The sequence below is a fragment of the Passer domesticus genome, chromosome 10, assembly GCF_036417665.1.
Source record: "Passer domesticus isolate bPasDom1 chromosome 10, bPasDom1.hap1, whole genome shotgun sequence".
Classification (NCBI taxonomy): domain Eukaryota; kingdom Metazoa; phylum Chordata; class Aves; order Passeriformes; family Passeridae; genus Passer; species Passer domesticus.
The window spans coordinates 4642565-4669810 of NC_087483.1; the positions used below are offsets into that span (position 1 = coordinate 4642565).

General features: G+C 45.9%; 3 protein-coding genes across 7 annotated transcripts in view; 2 read left to right on the forward strand and 1 right to left on the reverse strand.

The window, feature by feature from the left end:
* Positions 1-27246, reverse strand: part of USP40 (ubiquitin specific peptidase 40) — a 135362-nt gene that overhangs the window by 8571 nt on the left and 99545 nt on the right. For 3 of the 5 annotated variants that reach the window (XR_010368898.1, XM_064433424.1, XM_064433421.1), the window contains exons 1-22: positions 15825-15896; positions 14295-14356; positions 13779-13995; positions 13483-13550; positions 12626-12739; positions 11701-11865; positions 11120-11266; positions 9448-9591; positions 8317-8445; positions 7958-8059; positions 7271-7378; positions 6417-6738; positions 5909-5990; positions 5044-5215; positions 4472-4556; positions 3638-3708; positions 2453-2772; positions 1866-1992; positions 1470-1527; positions 1127-1180; positions 632-720; positions 128-214 (exon numbers count right to left, since the gene is read on the reverse strand). Coding sequence is in view for 4 of the 5 variants with exons in the window: in XM_064433424.1 (XP_064289494.1) it covers positions 128-214; positions 632-720; positions 1127-1180; positions 1470-1527; positions 1866-1992; positions 2453-2772; positions 3638-3708; positions 4472-4556; positions 5044-5215; positions 5909-5990; positions 6417-6738; positions 7271-7378; positions 7958-8059; positions 8317-8445; positions 9448-9591; positions 11120-11266; positions 11701-11865; positions 12626-12739; positions 13483-13550; positions 13779-13977 (2643 nt within the window). In the remaining variant the exon portion in view is untranslated. Of the gene's footprint in view, positions 1-127; positions 215-631; positions 721-1126; positions 1181-1469; positions 1528-1865; positions 1993-2452; positions 2773-3637; positions 3709-4471; positions 4557-5043; positions 5216-5908; positions 5991-6416; positions 6739-7270; positions 7379-7957; positions 8060-8316; positions 8446-9447; positions 9592-11119; positions 11267-11700; positions 11866-12625; positions 12740-13482; positions 13551-13778; positions 13996-14294; positions 14357-15824; positions 15897-27246 lie in introns of those variants that run through there. The other 2 variants (XM_064433422.1, XM_064433423.1) reach the window with 2 other exon arrangements.
* Positions 18448-27246, forward strand: part of LOC135308471 (UDP-glucuronosyltransferase 1A1-like) — a 68752-nt gene continuing 59953 nt past the window's right edge. Inside the window, exon 1 of the mRNA XM_064433435.1 lies at positions 18448-19366. Coding sequence (XP_064289505.1) covers positions 18518-19366 — 849 coding nt within the window. The 5' untranslated portion in view covers positions 18448-18517. The remainder of the gene's footprint in view (positions 19367-27246) is intronic.
* LOC135308474 (UDP-glucuronosyltransferase 1-6-like) lies at positions 25036-26136 on the forward strand. The gene has a single exon (XM_064433445.1). The coding sequence runs from the start codon at positions 25109-25111 to the stop codon at positions 25988-25990; it is 882 nt and encodes a 293-aa protein (XP_064289515.1). The 5' UTR covers positions 25036-25108; the 3' UTR covers positions 25991-26136.

Consider the following 27246-nt stretch of genomic DNA (forward strand, 5'->3'; position numbering starts at 1 on the left):
TGGACTGGTAACACCAGAGTTGCCTTCACTCTGTGCATGGCTCTTCCCAACTCCTCTGCCTCCAGGTCTGTGCAAGGAATGCTGTGCAGGAGCTTGGGTGCAGAGCTGTGGGAGCAGCCAGCCTTACCTCTCTGACAGAGGCAGTCTCCTCCACAACTATCTCCATCTCAGGGCTGCAGCTTTGGTCACTCCCAACCATGAAGTACAGGAAGAGCTGAAAATCCAAAAGCAAACTATCAGAATAAATAAGGAAGCGTAAGAACAATTCCTGTGGCAAGAAGGTCATCAAAAAGCACTGAAATGGCACAAAAAGCAAAGGCAGTTGAGTTATGGCCATCAGCAGATCCTCCTTAGCCACCCCTGGTCTCTAGAAATGCACAACTACTCCTTCCCATGCACATCAAAGCCAGGTTGGACAGGACTTGGAGCATCGTGGGATAGATGAAGGTGTCCCTGCCCATGGCAGGGCATGGAATTGGAGGAGTTTTAAGGTCCCTTCCAACCCAAACCATTCTGGGATCCTGGGATATTTACAACTTGCACGTTCCAAAAGCAATATCCCCCCCTTTTTTCCTTTATTCTCTTTAGGAAAGTCCCTGCACCAGGCTCCTCCCATCCCACACTGCTGTACCTGAGTGGAAGTTGGAGCTTTCCCATGGCACAGCCCGAGCAAGCTTCCCATCTTCAGTTCTGCTTCCTTGACTGTGTAATCCTCAGGCACTTCAGGGAGGACAAATAAAAATATCAATTTTATCATACTCAGAGCAAGCTAAAACCCTTCAGTGCTCTCTGGAGAGCTTGTTCTGCCCTGACAGCAGATCTGTGAGTGTCCTATGAAGAGAACAAAGGCATGGATATCTCCCAGAGTCCATCAGGAACACAGGTGAATTAGGGATGTAAGTAATAAAACCAAGCTGAACATTTCAGTTTAACCCCTGTCTTTGTATTAGTACTGTTAATTAACTTTAAAACTGGGGGGAAAAAAAAAACCCACACAACTGGTTCAGTTAAGCCTGGGACTCAGTGGAGTTATGTGGGGGTAACTTCTCCCAGGAAAGAACAAACAGAGGCTCAAAATCTCCCCAGTGAGTTTCTTACAGAACAGTGATTCAAAAAATCAATTTACCTGGAGACAGAAGTTTCCCATTGCCACCAACAGGTCTAAGACAGCTCTCGTTTGCTGCAGCAAAAAGGGCAGGAAAGAGAGAAGTATTAAGTAATTCAAATAGGAATAAAATAGAAATTTGGCTCAGAATTTCAGACAAGTAACACCTTTAAGATTAATTACAACAGGTTTATCTTAGAGGCCTCCCTCTGTGACAAAGATTTAACCGGAGAGAGACTCCTTGAGACTCCAGAAACATTCTCAGCTTTTATTCTTTCACTGAAAGGAAAATTCTACCACTAAACCCACTGAAAAGCCAGTAAATTATAGCACTGAGAGACTGATAAAGCAGCTGAACACTTACCCAGCTCCTCGTCCAGCTGCAGCTCCCGGATCGCTTTCATTTTGATATCTGACATCACCTAAAAGAGAGGGATGTTAAAAGGGATATGAACACCTCCAGCCTGGAATGCCACCAACACCCCTGCTTGTTCAAGTGCCAGTGCACAAAGATAATCCTTCCCCTCTCTTCTAGCTCTGGTTACTGACACCATCTCAAACTTCCATTTACAGGATGGTCCAAAGAGAAAGGTATTTGATACTAAAACACTGCACTGGCTTAAGCTACCTGCAAATAGCCCAGATTGTAACTCCGAGCTCAACACTGATTTCAGCAGGGAAAAGCTTCATCCCTGAAGCTACATCGAATGAGCTGTGCCAAGTGCAGGGGCCAAGCTGTTCAGGAAAGCAGAGTCCTTACTGTTTCAATAGTGGCAGTGATTTTAACATGTTTCTCCTCCTCTTCCCCCCCACAGAAGTTTTTCACTTGGAGCCAGCTGATGTCATAGGTGAAGGCAGTCAAATTCCCACTTGCCACGTTGACAAAGCTGTGGGAATCAGCAGTGCAAAGACAGTCAGAGACAGGAAAACTAAACATTAGCAGGGCTACATCACTTGCCAGCACAGCTCCCAAATAAGCAATGGTGCCAAAGCTGCTCATAGTGATGGCATCTCACACAGAAGAAGCCTCAAGGAGCACAGAGTGTCATGAGAGCACAAATTTGCCCCTGGGAGCTTTGGACTCACTGAGCATGAGTTGTTCCCACCAGGTTTTTCCCCCCTTTACAAGTATAAATCAAAGGTTGTGACTGGTGCTGCATTTTGAGGGCCAGAAAAACTTAACAGCTGATGAATAATGGTTTCCAAAACTTAAGAGGAAAATAATTATATCTGTAAGCTCAAAGTGATAATTAGTTACAAGAATATATACTGTTAGTATAATTTGAAGTAAAAGGTTTTGCCAAAATTGCTTTTTTGTTTCATTACAATCATAATCAAAAACGTTACCTCTGGTCATGGCTGTCTAAGATCAGCACAGAGCACCCATCCCTGAGCCCAACGCTTTGGACTGTTTCCTTCATGTCTTCCTCATGGAAAACCTCCCAGTTCTTGGCTTCTGCTTCTGCTCCTGAGCCGTTTTTGAGGATGATGCCCCCGGCTGGAGCCAAGGCAGCGTGCAGCTGCCCCAGGCTGGTGCTGCAGGAGAACACGTGCTGGGCCTCGCTGAAGTGCTGCCCCTTGCCGCCCTCGTTGTGCTCGGCCAGGCGAAGCACGTTGAGCACCACGGGCTCGTGCTCAGGACCTGCCAGCACCTTCATGCCTCCAACCTGAGGGAAAGCAGGAAGGAATGCCAGCTTAGGCGCGGGCTGAGCCAGAAAATACAGGAGAGACCAGGCAGGGAGAAAATTGAGACCAAAGCGGACGCTCTCCCCATACAAGCCAACCTCCTCGGAGCAAATTTGTACTGAACAAACAACCAGAGTAACCCACGGGTGTTGGGAGGAGAAAAAAAATGTTATCCAGAGAAGCTGTGGCTGCCCCTGGATCCCTGCAAGTGTCCAAGGCCAGGCTGGACAGGGCTTGAAGCAGCCTGGGACAGTGAAAGGTGTCCCTGTCCATGGCAGGAAGTGGAATGAGATCCTGAAGTCCCTTCCCAAACCATTCCATGGCAAGCAGCTGGAAAACCAGTGGACACTTGGCAAAATCTAGGACACAGGAATTTAGCCCCTTAGGACATTAAGGAATTCATCAAATGTGACTGAACATTGTGACTTTACATTTTAAAAGCTTGATTTTTCTGATATTCAACCTAAATTCAACTCAAGCTCCTTGCTGAAGAAAATTTATGACACAAAAGCTGCAATAGAAAAAACTATACCAAAACCAAGACAAAACTGACTCTGTTTCTAAATGTTTGGGTGGTTTTGTTTAGTTTGGGGTCTTTTTTTTTTTTTTTTGAGAAAGTCAATATCAAATGGATACTTTTACAATAACAATAATTTTAAAGTAGTATTTTATTCCACTGAAAAGACAGAATAAAATGCTGTGCTTCACAACCACTTCCAGGTTAAGCAGAAGCTTTAATATTAAAAGGAAGATGGAAAACTACAAGAGCAGCACAGGATTTCCAGGAGACCTTGCACAGTCTTATCTCTTCAGAGCTGACAAAGAAGGAAATCTTGGCTCCTTTACCTCTTTCCCATTCCAGACGAAGATGTCTGCTCCATCAGCCAGCCCAATGCCATCCAGGGTCAGCTCATCTCCTAAAAAACAGGAGCAAATCATCAAGTTCTTGCTCCCCACAAAACACACAAACAGGGTCAGCAAGTTTTTAAAAGTCACTACACTTAAAGAACTGTACAAGCATGGGGAGGAATGCTTAGAGCAGCTCTGAGTGTCTCTCTATTTTGATGTCAACACTGTGGAGAGTTGGGTTATGTTCTGGTTCAACAGTGATTTTCTGAAGCTGACCACAGAGAACATAACATTTGAAACTTACTGAGTAAGCTGTTAAAGACTGACACTTAGAATTGCCTAACAAAGCAAAGCTGGAGACAAAAATGACAGTTTGAAAAACTGATGTACCCTTAATAAATTAATTAATTAATTAACTCTTTATATGAGCATTTCCCTCCACAAAATTCCTACTTCAGCTGAAGTCTAACCTACATTTTCCTTTGATGTCACCCTGGCTCCTCTCTTCTATCCTCTCCTCCACCTATTAGGCCAATCCTATGAAAGCAAACATCCACAGGCAAATCAAGGGCAAGACACAGACTGATACATTCTTGTCAGCAAATGTGCTTAGCTTGCTTAAGATCTACATTTCACAACAAAGATTTCACAGCACAGTCTCAAAATCATTCATTCCACTAATAAGAGTGAAATAAGCAATTAAAGATGAGTTTGAGCTGGAAGAGTGTTCAGTAATACACATCTCCAGGAGGGATTATAGATGAAATCTTTGATGGCTGCAGGAATTAACATACAGCAATAGCATGGAGGCCTGGCATGCAGTGCTCTTACCATCAAGCACCTGGTACAGGTGTAATCCTGCTGGTAAAGGCTTGGCCATGCTAAGAACCATGTCCCCTTCCCAAGACTCCAACATCTAGTTGGGAAAAATAACCAGAAAAATTATGTCAAATAACAGTGAGCAGTAACTCACAGCACCCACAATAATTACAATTACAATCTGCTGAAAGCTGCCACAGCCTGGCTCCCAAGCTCACTTGGTGACACTCAATTGGTGACTCCTTGACAAGACAAAGACAACTCTGTTACAAAATGAAATATTAAGAATAAGGCAGGAGTTCTGCAGTGTCAATCCATGGCCATGCACATGCTGCCCAAATATAATAAATTAGCTCATGTGAACTTTGAGGTCTCCATAGTTAAAATTCCAGCAATTTCATGGCTTTCAAGAACAGCCCCCACACCATTCTTTCCTCCCATGTAAACTCATATTAAGTTTTCAGCCTCCTAAGCTCCATTTACTGTTGAAAGTTTCTCCTTGACACAAAGATTGCAGCATAAATCTATTTGTAAAGGTTGCAGTAGCTCAAGTAAAAATGAAGTTCATTTGATGGAGCAGGTACCTGGAACACTGCCTGCCGGAGGTCTCCCAGAGTCTTCCTTCTGTCGATCGTCAAATCCACCACGCTCTCTTTCCAAGAAAGTGAGGGATGCAAAGCCCCATTGTGGAATTTATAGCAGGAGCTCAGGTGGAGATGTAAATCAATGCCGCTGTTTGCTGAGTCACATTCAGCTCTTTGGGAGAACAACACAACAAAGTGGTGAATTTAACACCAAACAGATGTTTCTGTGCAGCTCTCCGGGAACTGATTGCCCCAGGCTCAATTCCCTGTCACATCCCTTCCTCCTTTATACCTGTAGCAGCAAACCTTTAAAAAAATAAAGGAGTGGAATTCACTCAGAAACAGAATCTCAGGAGGGTTTGGGTGGGGAGGGACTTAAAGCTCCTCCAGTCCCACTCCTGCCATGGGCAGGGACACTGCCCCGACCCCAGGCTGCTCCAAGCCCCATCCAAGCGGCCTTGGACACTTCCAGGGATGGGGCAGCCACAGCCTTGTGTGAAATATCCCATAAACTGTAACTCTTGTGTCTGTATTTTGATATCTTAACTGTGATTCAGGTGTATCAGCACCTGTGTCCCTCAACATAAGGTAAAGTTTTGTCCAACCTGAATACCACAAGCTCTTCATTTTCTGGCAAAGAATATAATTTTTCTGTAAATTCACCATAAACCAAGTCCTTCCCGCTTCTCCCAGTGAAGAATTCCCTCTATAAACACAGTAATCAGCAGAATATGGATAAAGAAATTATGTTCTCCAATTAACCTCTGACACTGAACCATTTCAGTTCCCTAAGAATTTCTTTCCTTTTGAGTCCCTTGGGAGTCCTGCAGACAAGAGCTGTCTGAGTGCAGTGACACCAGTATACCTCTTTTTTTGCAGCTCTGTATTAGCAGCATTCATTTCATTCAGCAGGTGCTCAGGAATTTGGTACCTTGGATTTCCACGGGCTGCAACAAAAAAATATAGGCTTAAAATGTGGTTTGGAAAACAAGAGAAGTTATCAAGAGGAGACATTACAGTACAATAATCACTGAAAAGTCAACTGCAGGATGATATAAAGAACAAACAAATGCTTTTACTCCTTCCAATCAACCTTTCTTTAAGGGAAATTAACACAAATGCCATTAGCAACAAGCTGTATTTGTTTCAGCTGATGCTCTGCCATTATTTGTGGAGCATGCTAAAAAAAAAAATCAGTCAGCTACAGCCAATCAACACATCACCACCTCCTTTTACCTCAATTTTAATCTTTTTTCAAACGATCACTACAAGGAAAACTGGGGAAAATAAAGCTTGGAAAGGACAAAAAAGCGCTCCAGAAAAAATGTTAAAGCAGGAAGCCCCCCCAGAATCTCCAGATGAGCTTCGTGTACCTTCAGGGGGCCTCTTCAGCTGAGCTTTTCTGTAGAACAGCATGTAGGCACTCTCTTTACCCTGGAATTGCTTCTCAATATCCTTCTCCTTGATGGGCTGGACTTTGGAATCATTCAGATCAAACCAGTGGCACCCAGCAGAAGCAGCCCTTGGCCTTGGGGAGGTTTTCTCACAGTTCCACTGGACATCATTCTTCTGGGAAGGGCTCTGGAGATTTTGTCCATGAGAATCCAGCCTGAACAGGAGCTTGTGTGTTTCCTTCAGGCTGACCTTATTTCCATCAGGACTCAGCTGGAATATCTGAGGATGATTCTGCAAATACTGAAAGGGAAGCAAGGACAGGATGAAGAAGATGCCAAGTTTTAAATGCAGCAGCCTGCATTAAGCTGTTCCACCTGATTGTCCTCAAAGTAGAACACAAACCCCATTAATTTAACCCTCATTTTATGGTGCTTCCTCATGTATTTTCACAGTTTATCTCCGTAAAAGCCTCACAGCTACACTTCACACCTACATTTAAATATTTATTGTGGAAACTGCAAGTAGCTCTCTTCAAAAAACAAGCAAATATCAGTTTTCCACCTATCTACAACACAAGTGCTGAAGTATTTAAGACATCTTAAAATACAGCAACCAATTGGCAAATTGCACTAAAAAAAAAAAAATACAAAGTCTCAGGCAGACAATTCCTTGGGAATCTTATGCTTTCCAGCCTGCTAATTCACATTACAAACCTCTCCTTGCACATGCTGATACCAGGGTCCATATTCTGAATTACCATCCTCCTGACTATTCAATAATATAAATGATTACAAAAGCTATCTAAAACCAAAACTAGCAAACCTGTGATTACCTTTCGTAATGGTCCATATTGCTTTCTGTATTTCTTATTCCAGGACATCCCTTTCTTCTCCAGTAATTTCTGCCCTAATTGATCCACGGGGATTTGTTTAGCTTCTTCCTGCAGAGGAATGAAAAATTAAGGTAACAAAGGCTACAAAAGTCAAGGGGTCAACACAAAGAAGCCAATTTGGAAGTGTTTTAATCATTCCTGGTTTTTAATAAGCTACTGTAGCATCATATAGAGCTGTGTCAGGGGGGTTTAGGTTGGATATCAGAGAAAGGTTCTTCCCCCAGAGGGTGCTGGGCACTGCCCAGGCTCTCCAGGGAATGGGCACATTCCCAAGGCTGCCAGAGCTCCAGGAGCTCCAGGACAATGCTCTCAGAGATGAACAAGCTGGGACTGTTGGGGTGTCTTTGCAGGGCCAGGAACTAGATCAATGCACCTTGTGGATCCCTTGCAGCTCTGGATATTCTGATTCCTTTTGCAACAGAGCTTTGGTGAGCAGCTTCAGAAACACTCCAAAAGGAGCTCTGTCTGTACCAAGAGTCACTGTTAATATTAAAGCCAAGTTTTAAATGCTTCATGCCAAGCTCAGAAGAGCTATGGACACTTAAGCCTGCCCACTCCCACAAACACCAACTCCCTGCTGGTTCCCTAGCTCCAAAACCAAAGCAATGAACTCCTTACATACCATACCTCTGATAAAATCCCTTTTAAGACTGCCAGTGGATTTTCTGTTTCTTTGGCATTCTCAGTGTCTCTTAAAGCCTTCTCTTCAATCAGCCCATCCTCTTCTTCCTGGGTGAGAAAGAAACTCACATATATTGTGGTTTCACACACTAACAGAGGACTGGAGTATTCTGTGCTGACATCATCATGCACAATCTAGGAGTGTGAGGGACATTCTGTTAAAGTGCCCTTCTCAATGAGGTAAGAGACACAAAACCTCATTAAAATATTAGTCAAGTTTGGATGCCACATTCATCCACTAGCTCTTAATACTTTTCTGAAAAGTACAACCTCTAAAGCAAGGAAGAAAAGCATTTAGGACTTACTTGGAGTTGCCAGTTTCCTAATTCATCCACATCTCTGATATAAACATGATAGTGTCCTCCATAGCAGCCACCTTTGTGTATAATAACAGAGAAGAGCTCATACATGTACTCTGAATCATCCATTTCAGTCTTTAAAAAGAAAAACAATAATTGTAACAACAACTGAGGTCAGTCTCCCACACAAGGACAGCTTTATACCTTTAGCATCACTTCAGAGATTTCTCAGTGTGTGTTTGTACATGCAGAGACTGAAATGTCTTTTGAGGGCTGGGGGCACAAGGAAGGACTGGCACAAGCCACAGAGCAATGCACAGGCTGATAAATCATAAAATCCCAGAATGGTTTGGGTTGGAGGGACCTTAAAATTCATCTGGGCTCCTTCCAGGGGAAAGGACAACTTCCACCAGCCCAAGGGTGGCTCCAAGTCCAGTCCAAGCTGGCCTTGGACACTTCCAGGGATGGGGCAGCCACAGCTTCCATGGGCAATCTGTGTTATTAAACAAGCAGGATTATGAACCACACTGGAAACTCAAAAGATTTTCAATTTCAGTGTTTGTTCACAACCAAGCTTATTTTATTTAAAAGAGGAGAGAGAAAATAAGCAACACTTAGAAACCCTAAAACTAGGGAGGGGGAAAAAGGCTTCCTCAAATTCTAACACTGAGAAATTTCCAAGCTTGCACTGCAATGCTTCAAGAAGAAAAATGTCTGTTCCATAAGAGTGCCTCTGTTGTGTTAAGAACCAAAATTTGTTATCAAGCCATGGCATAGCTCAGTTTATAACCAGAAGCACATTTATGAATGCAAACAGAGATTCCTGAGAAAAATGGAATAACTACAGGCACCTAAAGCACATACAGCTCAATTTATGCATGATGCTATCAGAGAATAACCACACAAAAATAAATTTCAATTTCCATTTCCAGATAATTATCTTCCTGTCGAGAAAAGGTTAGATAACTTTTGGGTAATTATTTTGCCCTTGTAGCTACAAGGTTGCTGAGTTCAAAAGTGGAGGAGGACACCACAAAGTCACTCAAATACCTGACAAAATGCAAAATAAAAGATAACCTTGAGCTGTGGGTTCTCTGCTGAGCATACAGAAAACTAACAAATGCTGACAGTGCTCACCTGCTCACAGAAAGGCTTCAGGTTGATCTGGATGGGGAATGTGTAGCAGCTCGTTTCCTTGTACCTCTCACACTTCTCAAAGTCAAAGTTGAATCTCAGGAGGGAGATGGTGAGGAAGGGAGGCAGCTTGCGTAGTTTAGCAGACTGGGAAGGGATTTAAGAAACACTTTAAGCACAGACCCAGAACAAAACTGTGCTTCCACCTTGCTGTCGTGGTCAAATCCTTTTCCACCAAAGCTTTCTTACCACCAGAGACAAGATCAGTGCCCTCATTTTGAAATGTCTTCACCAATTCACAATTTCCCTTCCAACTACACAACCTAAAAGTGACCCAGCTCTTCTCCCCCTGCTGAGCCCCACATCCTCCTTGACTGGTGATCACCAGTCCCACACCTGATCCTGCCACACCAAATAAAGGACATTGGTGAAATTCTAGTCAGTAATGACATTTCCATAGTCCATGGGCTCTATACAGGCAGTCACAGAACAAGCAGGAGATAAAGTCTCCCTCATTTCTACAGGCAAGCACCCTCCAGGCAGGAAAGCCAGGATAATCCATTCTAATGATTCCAGATTGATCCAGATCTGGCCACTTGATGGGTGAGCCCATCCAAGAACCCTCATGAGAAGTAAAACCAACTATCTTGTACCACCTGTGGCACCAGGTGTGGGCTCCATGGCCACATTCCTGAGCCTTTCCTATGTCTCCATCCTCCTCTCCACTTCCAGAGCCGTTACAGGAACACAGGGTTTAGGAAATCCCCTGTATTCAGAATTCCATTTGCATCCATAGCCTGGCAACCCCCAGCTCTGTGATTTCCTACCAAGATTCAGAGTTCCCACTCTCCTCCTGCATGGATGAGCACTTGTGAGAGGCAGACAACTTACCCTGCACTGTCTTGAACCCAGCCCAGTTAAACCTCAGCCAGCCCTTGCAACAAGACATGTGAGGCACTGCTGAGAGTTCCTGAACTCCCAAATCACTGATTAACCTGGCCTGACCTCAGCTTCCCTTTGAACTACCCCTTCCACATCCAGAGGGCTGCAGGTTTGGATTTCACCCATCCTGAAGGAGCTCTGCTGCTGTGGCAAGGGCAGAGCACAAAACCAGCCCAAGAGTGCTTCCCTCCACAAAAACACAGCAACAGATCCCATTCCCTGCACAGAGCAACAGCTGCCCATTGTTCTTCTTTCTCATTTGGCTTCACCAGAAGCAAGTTTCCATGATTTCCCTCATTGCACATTTTTATTTTATGGTCTAACTTTTAGCCAATGCTCCAGAATGCCCAGAGCAAGGTGCAGCAGAGGTGCTGAATGAGTCAATACTTTCCAAATCATACCACACTCCGTGTTAGGGACAAAAAACTGCAACAACATTAGGGAAATGAGCCACAGGAGCTTTTCTTGACATCCCTGCTGAGGTTTCACAGAATCCCAGAATGGTTTGGGCTGGAAGGGACCTTAAAGCCCATCCAGTGCCATACCCTGCCATGGGCAGGGACACCTTCCACTGTCCCAGGCTGCTCCAAGCCCAGCCTTGGGCACTTCCAGGGATCCAGGGGCAGCCACAGCTGCTCTGGGCACCCTGTGTCAGGGCCTGCCCACCCTCACAGGGAAGAATTTTTTCCTAACATTCCAACTAACCCTACATCATCCCACCCCAAGGTGTTACCTTCGAGGCTTCAACCAGCTTATCACAAGCTCCACATCGATACAAGTTGTCATTCTCAAAGTATTCTTCCTCCACATACATGTTCCACAGGGCCTCCTCTAAGCCAGCCACACCTTTCACTGCCACTGTGAGGTCTAAGAAATCCTCCTGTGCAGAAAGGACAACAAGAAATGAAGTTCTGATGGGTGTCAGTTTGTGGTGTTTAGAAAGATACCCATCCTGTTCATCACAGTGACGGGCAAAAAAACCTCACACAGTCACAAATCAGTTTTTAAAAACTGATTTTTTTTAAATTACAAAGAGCATAAAAGACTGTCAAGGTATGTTTTGCTGTTACCTCACTGCACTCTGTGCTAACTACATCTATTAAAGGCAGGGCTTGTGAACTCAGAAGATGCAAAACATTTGGGTTTTTTACCTCTCATTTAGAAAATGCAGCCAAAGACCTGAAGTCCAACACTCACTAGCTGGATTCAATAAGGCACTCAACAAGGGTGACACTATTTTTGGACTTTAAAAACAAGAACATTTAAAGCCAATAGCCTGAAGAGAAGCCCCCAGTGGAAGACCCCTAGCTTTACCTGTCTCTCACTGACGTTCTTGCACTCCTTACAGACTATCTGGTTGACAACAATGCCATGGTACAGGCGGTTGATGAGGTCGTGGCCCGATGTCCCCACCAGGGAAGTCTCCAAAGCACTGAAGAGGATCCTGTTCAACTCCTGCACATCGTGCTGCCTCATCTCCTGCAGGAGGGAAACCCAAACAGGAAGGAATGAAATGCTGCTCTGCTTGGCCTGTGGCTCAAAAATAACACATCAAGTGTCCCAGAGTCTCAACGACTACTCATATATTTACTCATTGAGTAGTAAAGTACTACATCTATTATTATTAATTTGGTTATGCTACAACCCAGCTAAGACACTTCCACTTGGGTAGAATCATAGAATTCTAGAGTGGTTTGGATGGGAAGGACCTTAAAGATCATTTTGTCTCACCCTCTGCCACAGGCAGGGACACCTTCCAACAGCACAGGGTATTCCAAGCCCCAGTGTCCAACCTGGCCTTGGGCACTTCCAGGGATCCAGGGGCAGCCACAGCTGCTCTGGGCACCCTGTGCCAGGGCCTGCCCACCCTCCCTCCAGGGAACAATTCCTCCCCAGCATTCCATTTACACCCGTTTTCTATCAATTTGAAGCCATTCCCTAGATTTAGATTAATCTCTGACTGACACAGTTCAACTTGGGTAAGAATCTAAGTATCTGAACCTGTTGGAAAAACAAAGGAAAAGCAACAGGAATTGTATCTAAGACGACAACCATCTTCTGTTCCTCCCTGCAAACAGCTGCCATGGACTCCATGTGGAGATCCAAGAGGATACACCAAGAGCTGACCCAATCCAACGTCATCTCCACAGGATGGATAATTTTAAGGTATTTCCTAAATGCCAGCCTTCCAGAACCCATCTGTGTGCAGGGAGAAGCGAGTGGGGATGGAGAAGGGCACCTCGTGGCTGCTCCAGCCGAAGCTCTCGGTGAGGTCAGAGGTGGAAGCAGCCTGCTGGTCCAGGAGCAGGAGCTGAGCAAAGAGGCGCTGCAGCTGCAGCGGGATGATCCGGACCTGGCACAGCAGCAAGGACAGAGCCAGCACATCAGACACAGCCCCCACAGCAAGAACAACTTCCCACACAGCTGCTCATCAGCTGCCCTGGCTGATAAACCACCCCTGGCTCCTTCACAACACACACTACTCAGTTCACACCAAGCCGTCAGACTCAGATCCCAAAAATCACCAGTGCCTCACCTTACACAGCCAAGTGGAACAGATTAGGGTGGGAGGGACCTCAAAGCCCACCCCACTCCACCCCTGCCATGGGTAGGGACACCTCCCACTACCCCAGGCTGCTCCAAACCCCAGTGTCCAATCCCTTGGGCACTCCCAGGGATCCAGGGGTGACCACAGCTGCTCTGGGAATTCCATCCCAGCCGCTCCCCATCCTCACAGGGACAAATTCCTTTCCAATATCCCATCCAGCCCTGCCCTCTGGCAGTGGGAAGCCATTCCCTGTGTCCTGTCCCTCCATCCCTTGTCCCCAGTCCCTCTCCTGAAGAGCTTGGTGGTGGGATGGAATGAGGTGGGAGGGAGAACACCTCAGCAGAAACAGACTCCGTGTCTGATTTCCAAAGTGAAACCTGATGGCAATGAAAGCTGAGAATGTTGTGAAAAATCCAGTACCAGCCAGACCAAACTGCCTCCCAGTGTCAAATTTAGGTTTTCACTCATTTTCACAGGTTTCACATGAACTGCAGCCATATTCCTCCAAATCAACATCAGACAGTGATGAACAGGAAAATTCCCAACACCTTTGCATCTGGTTTCCTGCTGTCATCCAGAGTGCCAAGTTCTTCAGGTCCCAGGGAGAACAAAGCCTCTGCAATAGGTAAAAAATCATTATTTAAAATGACAACATCCCCTCTTTAAAAATTTAATGTCTTTTAATGTCAAACACTATGATTTTGTTCTGCAATAATTTATTTAAAGTGAACTGTGCTCCAAAATCACCTGAGTTCACTGTGTTTCTTAAATAAATAACCAGAAGTGCAAGTCTCACTAAAATATAAATCCCTACATTATTTTAAGAAGGTTTTGAGTACCTCACCTCTAAACTCAGGTGTGAAAAGCAGAGTCTGCAGAAGGGAATTGAGGTAGCAGGTCCCACCCTGATTTTTGATTCCACTGAGGTTGGTGAAATCCCTGGGAGCTGGAGGCTCAGACTCTCTGGGCTTTGATTTCTTCCCTTTCCCATAATGATTGTTGGAAATAAAGGAGAAATCCTCTTCAAATAAGTCCCCAAACATTGTGAAGGCAGAAGAGTCCTTTAAAAAGATACAATAAGTATTTACTATAAAAAATGCAGTTGAACCCAACCCTTCAAATCCTCCAAGATAAACCTGGAAGCCCTGACTGAAGAATTTGTTTTTATTTTTTTCCACCTTATTCTGGTCATTCTAAAAATAAACCCATGTAAAAGTGTAAATTAATGTAACAAAAAAGGGTGAATTAAAAGCATTTCTGTTACCACAGGTCTAAGCAGCCCTTCCACCAGGCTCCAACCCACCACAATTCCATTTTGCACAAAGCTGTTATTTATTCCTGCAAGTGAACTGTCCCCTACCTTGGATTATCCTTTTCCACCTCCTCCAAGCCCCTGGCACTTCTTCATCTGAGACATTAAAGCTGAAAGATTTTAAAGTTTCACTTTCCTAATGAACATAAATAGGAACTAAACCACTTTGCATCAGCTTCTCCTTCTCTGAATGCAGCTCCTGACTGCCTTAGAATCTCTGTAAATTCCCCTCCTCCCAAGCTGCTGCCTGGAATTCCTGGCCTTGGCACTCCACCCAAGCTGTCTCCCAGCCTCCATTCCCGTTTCCAGTCAGGCCTGCTGCACTTTAGATTCCTCCCCTCCCTGCATCTCCTCCCAGCAGCTCCTGAGTGGATGGTTTGTCCCAAAAAAGGGCCATATCCAGGAGACAGCACCCACCCACCCACCACTCCGGAGAGGCACTCAAGTGCCAGATCCTCCCTCGCTCCTTATTTCTGGATCCTCCTTCCCTTAAAAACCACCAGGAACAGCAGCTGGAAGGGATTCTGGATGGCCCAGGCACAGCTCAGAGCACAGGACCCCAGGCTGCAATGAACCCATGGCAGGAGGAACCAAAATCCTGGAATAAATCCAGGGCAAGGGATCCCAAAACCTCTCTAAATAAATGCGTGACAGGAGACCCCAAAATTCTCTAATACTTCCATGACAGGAGGTCCACAAACTCCTGTAATAAACCCATGAGATTCCCAAACCCCTCTAATAAACCCATTGAAGGAGATGTCAAACCCCTCTAATAAATCTGTGACAGGAGACCCCAAAACCTTTCAATAAAGCCATGGCAAGAGATCCCAAACCCCTCTAAAAAACCTGAGAGGAGATCCCAAATCCCCCTTAGAAACCCACAGCAGGAGTTCCCAAACCCCTCTAATAAACCCATGGCAGGAGTTCCCAAACCCCTCTAATAAACCCATGGCAGGAGATCCCAAACCCCCCTTATAAACCCACGGCAGGAGATCCCAAACTCCTCTACCAAACCCCTGGCAGGAGATCCCAAACCCCTCTAATAAATCCATGGCATGAGATCCCAAACCCTTTCAATAAACCCATGGCAGGAGATCCTAAACCCTCCCAATAAACCCATGCCAGGAGTTCCCAAAACACTCTAATAAAGCCAAGGCAGGAGATCCCAAACTCCTCTACCAAACCCTTTCAATAAACCCACGGCAGGAGATCCCAAACCCTCCCAATAAACCCATGCCAGGAGTTCCCAAAGCTATCTAATAAACCCAAGGCAGGAAATCCCAAACCTCTCTAACAAACCCATGGCACAGGATGCCAAACCCTTTAATAAATCCGTGAACAGGAGACCCCAAACCCCTCTTATAAACCCACGGCAAGGGATGCCAAACCCTCTAATGAATCCGTGACAGGAGCTCCCAAAACCCCCTAAAAAACGCATGCCAGGAGACTCCAAGCCCCTCTAACACAGATGCTAGGAGCCCCGCGAGCCCAGCAGCCTCCCCCGGGCGGGCGGGCGGGCGGGCGGGCGGGCGGGCGAGCCCCGGCCCCGGCCCCGGCCCCTCAGGGCCCCGCACTCACCGAGCCCGGCGCGGCCCTACAGCCACGGGACCGCGGCCGCCGCCATATTTGTTGTGTGGCGCAGCGCAAGGCACGCCGGGACCGGCGGCCGGCGGGCTGGGGGGCGCGGGGCATGCCGGGAGATGTAGTTCCACTGGCGTGAGGGCAGGGAGGCCGTTTGTGGGATCTCCATCCCTGGAAGGGTTCTGGGACACGCTCGATGAGGGCTTAGAGCAAGCTGGGACAGTGGGAGGTGTCCCTGCCCATGGCACGGGGTGGAACAGCATGAGCTTCAAGATCCCTTCCAACACAAACCATCCTGGCATTCTACAAACACCAGCTCCCTCTTTCAAACTCTTGTTTTCCCTTGTGGATTTATTACAGGGGTTTGCGATACCCTGCCATGGTTTTATTGGAAAGGTTATGGGATCTCCTTAAATCTCATGGATTTATTAGAGGTGTGGGGCTCTCTTTTCATGGCTTTGTTAGAGGGGTTTGGTGGTCTCTTTCTGGATTTGTTAGAAGGGTTTGGGGTTCTATTTTCATGGATATACTTGGTGGGTTTGGGATCTCCTGCCATGAGTTTAATAAAGGATTCTGGGATCTCCAAACATGGATTTATTAAAGGATTTTGGGTATCATTTTTCATGAGTTCATTAGAGGGGCTCAAGGATCTATTGCCACAAATTTATTAGAGGGATTTGAGATCTCCTTTCATACATTTCTTATAGCTGTTTTGGCATCTCTGACTGGATTTATTAGAGGGATTGGACATCTCCAGACATGGATTTATTAGAGGGGCTTGGGGATGTCTTTTCATGGATTTAGAAGCAATAGTTTGGGATCTCCCATCATGGATTTACTCCAGTCTTGACCGGCATGTTGTAGCTACCCTAAGAATTCCCTCCTGAGTATTCCCTAATCATTCCTGAGCCTGGGATGGCCCAGCCTGCCCCTGACAGAATCATCCACCTTGGAAAAGACCTCCAGCATGACCCAGTCCCAGCCTCACGCCAGCACTGCCATTGTCACCTCTAAACCACGTCCCCAAGTGCCACATCCATCTCACTTCCAGAGATGGCGACTCCACCACCTCCCTGGGCAAATTATTCCAATGCTTAACCATTCTTCCAGTGACTTTTTTTTTCCCCTAATATCTGTAACTGCGGGCTGTGGTCACAGGGAATATGTTGTCCAGCCAGTTCACTCCCTGAAATTGATGGACCGTCCGAGAGAGGCTGCCCCGGATCCCTGTGGAGACCTTCCCGGTGCGCTGGGTACAGGGCTCACCACTCCCTGCAGCTGATGCCTGTGGCGTGGGTGACACTGCAGCAACCCAAAATGAGGAACCAAGGCTAAGCAATCAAGAGGAATCACCTGTTTGAGTTCCAAGGAAGGTTTATTTCCCCAGAGGAGTCAGGGACAAGTGACAATAACTGAGGGCAAAAAACTACTTTTAAGAAAGGGAGGGAATAAGGGGAGGACACAACCTTTTACCAATAGGAAGGCATTAGGGAAGGAGTACAGGGGAAGGGCTATCCAATAGAAACCAACAAGGGGGAGGAGCAAATCTTGCAATCCAGTCTTGCTTCGAGGAAGGGATGAAGGACAGGGAACATTCCAGAAGAAAGAGCGTGTGCTGTCTTTGATAGACAGGGGATTGACATACACTTGGTGGGAAAATCTTGCAGTAAACAATTCAGGACTGAATCATCAGGGAAGCCAAATGGGGTACATGGCATGAACCATTACAAATTTATAACAAGGAATATTTAAAACCTACTACAGAAGAACAAAGTGTAAAATAACAGACTACCACAACTACCCACTCTGAACATCCCCTGGCACAACGTGAGGCCATGCAGTTTATTGTGGTGCATTGACCGTGGTATGAAGGGAGAGGACAGAACCTCTGTGCCTGAGGGATGGAGGCTGCACGGCATCGAATATCCTGGGGTGCAATATTTCTAATTTTGCCATCAGTGGCAATGCTGTGAGGTTGGGGAGATCACATCTGTGCTGAACCTGCTCCTTTGCTGAGTCAGGTCTGAAACCTGAGCTTCCAGTGGCTGCTAAAGCTTGTTTAGTGCTGGTCTGAATCCTGGTGGGGAGGAGTTTTCAGCTACCCAGGAGCCACCTCCCAGGCTGGGAAACAACTCTGTAAAGTGAGAGCTTGGGCTCTACAGTGAGAGGTTGGCCCGTCTCTGCACCTTTTGTGGTGTCCCGGGCACTAAGGAGATTCCTGCCAGTTCAGGAGAGCCCTGAGCCTTGTCCTGAGGGTCTCCTGCTCCATCCCTGGAGGAATCACCTGAGGATCTGTCTCTCCAACTCAGAAGGGCTGTTTTCATTTTATTACTGTGGGCTTGGGAGCTGCCCACACCAAGGCTACCCTCCTGGGTCCTGGCCAAGGTGGAACACAGGACACAACAAAGGTGAGGAGTCCTGAGGGATCCGAGTAGCACGGTGAGGAGCTAATGGAGCATCGAGGAACTCCAGTGACTCAGCACTGGAAAGGTCACCAAATCTTGGCTTTCCAAGAAAGGAGGGAAAAGGCAAAATAAACTACCCACAGTCCAAAGCTGTGAATCATTAACAACAGGAACATCAAAGAGCAGAGTGCAACAATTCCAGCCATCAGTTGCTTTCCAGAGCTTTTTCAGGCGACAACCTGCAGGAGAAATCTCTTCCACGGCCCCTACTCCGACCACAGCAACATGGCTTTGAGGCTTTGCTGTGCCTGGATTTCCATCCTCCTCCTCCTGCCCAGCCTCTTGGATGGAGGGAAGCTCCTGGTGGTGCCCATGGTGGGAAGCCACTGGCTGAGCATGCAGGAAGTAGTGGAGAAGCTGAGCCAGAGGGGACACGAGGTGGTGGTGCTGGTTCCCGAGGTGAGCTGGCAGATGGAGACCACGCAGGCCTACAAGGTGGTCACGCACCCGGTGAGCCAGACCCTGGAAGAGCTGGATAACGCCTTCCAGGAAGACCTGGCCGTGCACCTGACGCAGAAGCCTTTCCCCCTCAACGCTCTGGCAATGTACAAGATCTCTGTTCAAACTTTCAACGTCTTCTTTGGGCAGTGCAAGGACCTGTTCCGCAGCCAGGAGACCCTGAAGTTCCTCAACGAGAGCAGATTTGATGCCATCCTGACGGATCCTCTCTTCATGTGTGGGCCCATCCTCGCCCACCATCTCTCTCTTCCCTTTGTGTTCTTTATGAGGGGATTCCCTTGCAATCTCCACTTTTCAGCCCCACAGTGCCCAAGCCCTCTGTCCTACATCCCGAGACTCTTCAGCTTCAACTCAGACCACATGACCTTTTTCCAGAGGGTGGAAAATGCCCTGATTTCCCTCCTGGAGCTTGATTACTGCAATGGTTTATATGGAGAAGCGCTTAAGCTTTCCTCAGAAGTTCTTCAGAGGGATGTGTCCCTGATGGACCTCGTGAACTCCGCTGCCATTTGGATCCTGAGGTTTGACTTTGTGTTCGAGTACGTCAGGCCAGTGATGCCCAACATGGTCTTTGTGGGGGGAATCAACTGTGCTAAGAAGAAACCATTGCCTAAGGTAATGTTCCTTTGCCTAAAATTGTACAATTCCCAATGAAAAGCTGGGAATTATGTTGTTTCAGGAAGTTTATTGCTATTGTTTGTTATTTTTTAAAATTTTCTGGTAATGATTTAATCCAAGTGAATGATTTAATCCAAGTTTGGGTAGTTGTTTCGGACAGGCTGAAATCAAATGATCTTGATAGAGACTTATTTGAATTAATGAGGGTTTTGTAACAAACCAAACAAAAAAAGGATTTTAGTGCCAGAGGAAAATTACTGTCCTCACTGACTGTATCTTAACCACCAACCCAGATCCAGTTTTGATTTCATTTTAATGACATCTGACATCTACTTCTTTTAACTCAGCAAAAACCCAAGATTCATCTTTTGTTTTTAACTCCAGGCTCAGCAGCATCAGTTTCTCCACTTCAGTTGTCTTTTCATGACAAATTATTTCCAAACTGGCTGTCTGTGTTAGGTTACTCCTGTTTGTGGTGGTGAAATATCAATGTTGCGTTGAAATGGCAAGAAAGAATCTTATAGTCGTGGATTTGGTGAAAGACACTCAGATGGAGAGCTCAGATATTTAAGTTCTCATACCTTGACATCTGCTTTTACCAGAATTGTTCTGCAGGGTCTTAAAGCTAATCTAGAAATCTAAATCTATTTTGATAGTCAACATGCAATCTCTAAAATGGTAACAGTGGACATTTCTTTCCAGGCACAAAGCAGGACACAAATCTCTTTCCCGGGAAATTGCGCCCTCCCTTCTGAATTGTGGTCACACAATATCTCTGCACAATGTCTTTGAGATGTAGGGGTGGCATTTTTCTTTCCTCTTTCAGATTTTTTTAATGCTCTTTGACAGGCTGATGGAGAGCCCTCTAAACTTGATAAACAAGGCAAAGAATAATACTATTAACTAGAATATAAGGACAAAGCTGTACCTAAGGCGTTATATCTCATTAGATAGACAAGAGGGACACCAGCTTGAGATTTAAGAGGCAAATTCTTGCTGGTTCCACAATATAAGTCTTTACTTTTGTATCCTGAAGGTCTCAGAGCTGCAAAGAGTTCGTAACTTTGCTACAAGAGTAGAGACCTCCTGTCCTCATTTTATCCCTGCCAGCGCCTGTCTTCACACTCCAGTTCGGTGAAAATCACAAGTTCCACAGCTGGAAAAATCTTCTGTAATTAGCCTTTCCTCAGTCTCTTTTCTAGCTCCATTTTCTGCAGACTGCAGAGGAATTTCTCCTGTTTCATGTTGAACAGTGCCCAGCAGAGAGTGTAAACAAGAGTCAAGTGAGTCACAGGGGGTGATGGAATCTGCCTGTTCACACACACCTGTAAAGCCCTGGGTTGGTCAGTACTGTTCAGAAACATAATCCCGTGGGAAGAATAAATAGTTCCCCAAAGCCTATTGAACCCATTGCTCAACAGGTAAGAAAAGAAAAAGGATTACTGGGAGAGGGAGAGAGGAGAAGAGATTCAAATTGCAGATTCTTCCTCAGACAAGGGATCCACAGGCCTTCTTGTTACACCACTCCTGTAGTTTTCCACAGGCAGGGAATGGGGCACGGTGGTCTCATTCCAGGTAAGAGCTCCTCTCTGCTGGATCTGATGTGGTCCCATGGAGGAGCTCCTCTGAGCTGAAGGAGCTCAGGCTTGTGCAGAACTGACCCTACTTACCTTATCCAGCTGGGAACCCAATCCTAATTTGTGTGAGGATCATCACAAAGGCTGTGGGAGAACATGAGAGCACAGGGCTGGGCCTGGGGCAGCACAAACTGCATTTACACCTTGGCTAAGCTGCCTCAGGCTGATTTCCTCTTGGCCTGCACTTTGCATGGGCATGTGTCTCAGCAGCAGTTACACCTTCATGAACAGGCAGAGACATCCCAAGTTTCCAACTCCTCAAGTGTCTGGAAGTTTAACACAAGGCTTGCAGGAATCAGAGCCAATATCTTGGCTCTAAGAAGTACCTGGAGGCTGGCGTGGTGACACTGCAAACCAACTCAAACCGTGTGCTCTGGGACGCTCTGGTGACAATCTCCTCTTTACCCAAAGTTAATGCAAAGCTGCTTTTTTGGCCAGCTCAGAAAACCAAAAGTGGGGTGATTTGATTAAACCAATGTTCAGGAATTTAAGCTACAGCCACCTCTCAAAGGTCTCCCTGTTTTTTTCTAACCTAAACCTCCCAGTACTTATTTGAACAACTGGTCAATGGAAAACATTAGATTAACTCCAGGTTTAAGTAGGTAGCTACTCAAGTAGAAACAAAGTGTGAGTGAATAAACACCTTTTTCTCACCAGCACAGGGCTTAAGAGCACAGATCCTGCTTTAAAACCCTCTCCAACTTCCCAAGGTTTCTATTCATGGCTTAGGAAACAGTGGCCCTAAAAATGATCTGTGTTCTATGATTTGCTTCTTGCTCTCACAAAAATTTCAATTCCTTTCCAACTCATGTAATTGCTTTTATGGGTTGTTTTTCCTCTAAACCTCGTGTGTCTCCACAGTGTAAAAAAACCAAAACCTGAGGGGGAATCATTCAGGTTCCAGTCAGCAGCCACCAACCTGCATTGCCCAGATGCTGCTTAGCACCAAAAACAGGGTCTGGGTTCAGTTACACAAGGCCTCCTCCATGGATAATCCTGATCAATCATCCAGGAACCAGGGAAATCAAATTACATAGATTCACAGGCTGGTTTGGGTTGGAATGAATTTTAAAGCTCTTCCCATTCCACCCTCTGCCATGGGCAGGCACACCTTCCACTATCCCAGTGTTATGTTTGCCCAATTATCCCATCATAAAACAAAGCCAAATAAAATTAAATGTAGCAGCAATTTTAATTAAGTAGCTTAAAAGTATAGAAAATTGAATACACTCAAAGTATTGACAATAAAATTTGGTTGTGATAAAGGACAATTTGGTTCTTATAATAGCGCATAAGCAAAAATAACCGCGCGGGGTACGGAGTTCAGGGTCCTTGGACCCCTGCCACCTCACGTACAAATTTGCCAAGCCCAAAATTCCCCTTTTTATACTGTATGTCATCACCATCTCCTCCCATTTTCGATTCGTCACACTTTGTATTTCCACCTCATCACCACCTTTACCACGCCTGCTCCACTATTTTAGGTGGTCACACCACTCTCTTTGGGGGTTGTCTTTGATGAAGGCCTCTCCTCTTCCTCCATGTCCTTTGATTCACCTTTTGGATTACACATGCGCACTAAGCTGGTGCAAGCCAAAGCTAGTACAATATAAGCCAATATTATGTTCTAGCATTAACGCAATAAATCTCATATAGTTAGCATTTTCCTGGGTCCCAATCGAAATTTTCCATTCTTTCTGTTAATTTTAGTAATCGTTATCTCTTGCTTTTTCCTGTTTTGAACATCTGCAGCAATGGGGAAGCCCCTCCTCTCCCTTTCTTCCTTGGCATTACACCTTTAACTGTTTTATTATTTCCAAAAATTAATTACTGTATCACTATTGATTATTGTTTCAATTTTATCAGCACGAATCACACCTATATATTACACCAGGTTGCTCCAAGCTCTGTCCAACCTGGCCTTGGAGGCTGCCAGGGATGCACAGCTTCTCTGGGCATCACCCCCACACTCTTGGGGCTCAGCAGCCTTTTCCTACTTGCAGGACCCAGGGCCTGAGTGGGTCAGCAATCTCACCTCACAGCAGGGAAGCAAATCCAGTGGATGAAACCAACACTTCCAGGATGAAACCTACACTTTTGCTGTAGTTTTAGTGGTGCTGAGGTTTCTCTTTGCTGCTCTCTTTCCTTAGTGCCACTCAGACATACATCCACACATCACAGCCAGTCCCACTCACAGGTGAACGCTTTGAGAAAGTTTCAGTGCCTCTTGGAGCTGAAGCAATCGTGGGGTGAGGGGCCCAAAGCCTGCAGAACTGCTCCACCACTCCATGCCAGCTCCAAGAGACTCCCTGCAATAACCAACACAAGCTTCATCGCTCCTGAGAGAAAAACAAACCTGCAGTCCTGGCTCACCCAAGCCTTGATGCCCTTTGCTGTTGCAGTGGGGAAGGCTTTCCTCCAAGCAGGCACCTGGCTCTCTCACCTTTGGAATCCTCAGTTCCTCAGCTCCTCGTTTGCACATTAAACAGGAGCTGGAAACAAGCACCACACCCTTCAGAGCTGAAAGGAGTCCAGGTGCCCTTTGCTACTCACTATGAAAAACAAACACCTACAAACTTATCTGTTGCTTATCAGAAAAATGAGCCTGGCTGTTAATTTCCTCAGTAATAATTACTCACCTGAAATCTGACCTCAGCTGATCCTGTGCTCATCTAGGAACCTCATCCTTTCTTTCTTTCTTTGTCCTGCCTTTATCTCTAATTTCTCTTGTCCTTCCTCTTGCTGCCTCACTTTTCCCACAGTTTTTGCTCTGATGGTCTGGTACAGAAAGCAGGGAGCCTGTGGAGTCCATAAGAAAGTGTGGCCATCCTGTCAGGAGACGTTTTCTGTTATAGTCGAGGGAAATGAACTTGCATTGCCTGTTTTCAGACAATTGGTGTTGCCATTGAAAATCCAGTTGAGTCTAGAGTAGAAAACACACTGATCAGCAACGTCCAAGTTAGTTTGGTCAGCTCTTGTCACAGCAGTGGCAATGAACTCTTAGCATCTAGATTTCCTTCCTTTAATGACAATTATTTGTGAATGCGTTCAGTGTCCTGCTTTCCGTCCGTGCCGTCTCCCACCTCTCCTTCACTGGGCCTCTCCAGAAACTGGTTTTCCATGTCTAAGGGTGGTTCCTCCATGTCTGGTGCGACAGAGTGGAGCTCCTCAGGGCACGCCCAGAACCCTTTGGGTGTCATGAGACAAATGCCTTTGCCTCAGGCTGTAAGGATTTGTTTCTCCTGACTGAGCATGCTGGGAGGCCCAGCACCATTTATAAAAAGAATGGAGTAAAAAAAATGTTAGCTCTTCATGACAAGGACTCCTTCCTCAGCACCATCCAAAAGGCTTTGCTCTGGCATTGCTTTTACTTGCACAAAGACAAGACAATCTTGCAGTGGCATTAGTGGGAGGTGTCACACCTTCTCCTCAATTTTGTCTTGCTCACAATACATGGCAAGGGTTTTCAAGACAGCAACCAAAGACCAAAACTCCTTCTTTGTGTCCCTGTGCTGGCCCCCTTTCTCTTTGTTTACCTGGAGCCCATCCATTAGTTCACATTTTGCTGTAGTGCCAGGACAGAAAAAGCCAATCAGGATTGTTCTCCTCAGATTTGGGATTGCCTGGTACATCCTAGTGGCCATGACCTCTTTGTAAGAGGGGCAGGTTTGGCTGCTTCCAGGGTGTGGCAATTCCCCATCAGCCTCGTGTCCTCAGGAATGGAGTTGCATCCATTCTGCTGGGTGTGTTTTTATTATTTTATCAATGTGTATTTACCAGGTGAATAGTTTTAACCAGGATTATTGTTGCAACATGACATCCCTGCTCTTGCTGTCACAGACTCAGTGCTGACAAGTGTCTTAGTGCTGACAGGCTTTGAAGCTTAAACATTAACAGAAAGTACAAAAGTGTTTTTCTAAGGACACGGTTTCCCTTCCCTTCCACAAACAGAGGCAAAATCACAGGCTAGTCACAACCATATTGGGAAGTTAAATATTAATTTCTGTAGCCAATAAATTCCCTGCTTGGTCTGCATGGACCATTGTATAAAGGACTGCGTGGATCCCTCCAGAGCAGAACCCTCTGGTTCACTCCCTCAGAAATGGCTCTTTTATACCGAGGTACCTGGATAGTTCTCCTCCTGACGCTGTCTGTAATCCTGGCTGAAGGTGGAAAGATCCTGGTGGTACCTCAGGATGGAAGTCACTGGCTCAGCATGCGCCCGGTAGTGGAGAAACTGCAGCAAAAGGGACACGAGGTGGTTGTGCTTGTGCCCTCCACCAGCCTGTACATGAAGTCAGAGGAGCCTCGGAATTACACAGTCCAAGCCTATCCAGTGCCTTACACAGAGGAATACTTGGGTGAAATGCTCAAGGCCTTTGTTAATGCCCATTTTATGGAGCAGTCTGTTTTGAATGTTGTTCTGACCTCGTATCAAAGCACGATAGAACTCTCCTCGGTCTTCTTCGCCAACTGTAAGAGCCTTCTGCAGAACGAGGAGCTGATGCAGTACTTGAAAGAGAGCAAATTCCACGTGCTCTTCACAGATCCCATCCTGATGTGTGGGCCCCTGGTGGCTGAGTATCTTTCCCTTCCTTCCGTCTACTTCCTGCGGGGCTTTCCCTGTGGAATGGATTCTGCTGCTACCCGGTGTCCAAGCCCTCCTTCCTATGTCCCCCGGTTATTCTTGGATAATTCAGACAGCATGACGTTTTCCCAACGGCTGAAGAACATGCTGGTCGACCTGCTGGAGCTCTTCTACTGTAAGCCTATCTATGATAACTTTGAAGAGCTTGCATTTGAGGTTTTCAAAAGGAAAGTGACAGTGACAGAACTCCTGAGCCGTGCATCCTTCTGGCTGATGAGATACGATTTTGTGTTTGAGTTCCCAAAACCCGTGATGCCAAACATGGCTTTTATTGGAGGGATTAACTGTGTTCAGAAGAAAAGACTGTCTCAGGTACAACATTTTCTTCTGTTTTGATATTGAAAAGGCAAAGTACAAAGGTATCATAGAATGGCAGAATGGTTTGGGTTGAAAGGGACCTTAAAGATTATCTCATTCCAACCCTCTGCCACCCTGGGCAAGGGATGTCCCTCACATCTTTCCATCAAACCCTGACTAACAACAGCTTGGTGTTTAAAGATTGACATCCTGCAAGATGCAGAAATGTTATTTCCTAATACCCAGCATTCAGATTATATCACATCCTGCCAAACCTAAAGCCTTATCAGACTTAATTAGGCCCATTTAAGTGACATGTAGATTTTATGCAACTGATAGTCGCCTTTGTTGAACTGAAGAACTTTGCTGTCCTGCTCTCCCAGCTGTCTCGTGCACTGTCCATTTATGCCCTCTCCTTTCAGCCACAGTGAAGGTTATAGGACTGAAGAGTTTGCCTATTTTCTACCACAGCCATCCACTGGATTGGTTCCTTTCCATCTGTCTTTAATGTCAAGGTGTCAATACCTAAGCCCCAAAAGAAACCCTCTTCCAGTTCCATCCTCCCCTTCTCTTCTAGATTATTGAATTAGGTTTTAAGCCTTCCTGGGTATGGATATCTCCCGTAGATTTCCATTTGGGCTTTTGTGTAGCAACCTTCCCGTGTTCATTTGGCAGCCTTGTCTGAGGTTATGGCCTGTCTTCTGTGCATCTCCCTCCTCTCAGCTGTTTGAAAATTCCCATTAAGTTAATCCCTGCTGTAACCTCCCAAGATGGGATCAGTGTGGGTGATGCAGCTGCTGCTCCTTTTGGAGGGCGGGTTCTCAGCAAAGTCTGGGATTTCCCTCCAGACTTGGGAAGGAAGCTGCAGCAACTGCATGGGGGAACAAATTCAGCAAGATTTTAAAGCCCAGAATGCCCTGGAGAGGGAAATTGTTTCCCGTATTCCCCTGCTTATAGGCTTTAATGAGCAGTTATCACCAACATTAAACCCCCAGCAACTGATAACCAAGAAGGACGTGGACACAGGGTTGAGGTCATGAACTGACCCAACCTTGGTCATGAACTGACCTCTCATTGGCCGTGAACGATTCATGACTGTGTGAACTACAGAGGTGGTGTTGGTCTTTGTTATCTGGGGTACAAGGGTGAAATGCTCTTTTGCAACTTCTTTTATACCTGATAGGATAAGGGGTTTAGGTGAAATTTATATGGAGAAATGGGGAAAGATTTTCTGCTGGCTGCGTACCTTCCCAAAAAATGCAAATTTGCATTAAGGAAATTTAATTCTTCTCAGG

Excerpts from the sequence above, each read along its gene's own strand:
- LOC135308474 (XM_064433445.1), top strand. The coding sequence starts at position 25,109 with ATGGCTCTTTTATACCGAGGTACCTGGATAGTTCTCCTCCTGACGCTG.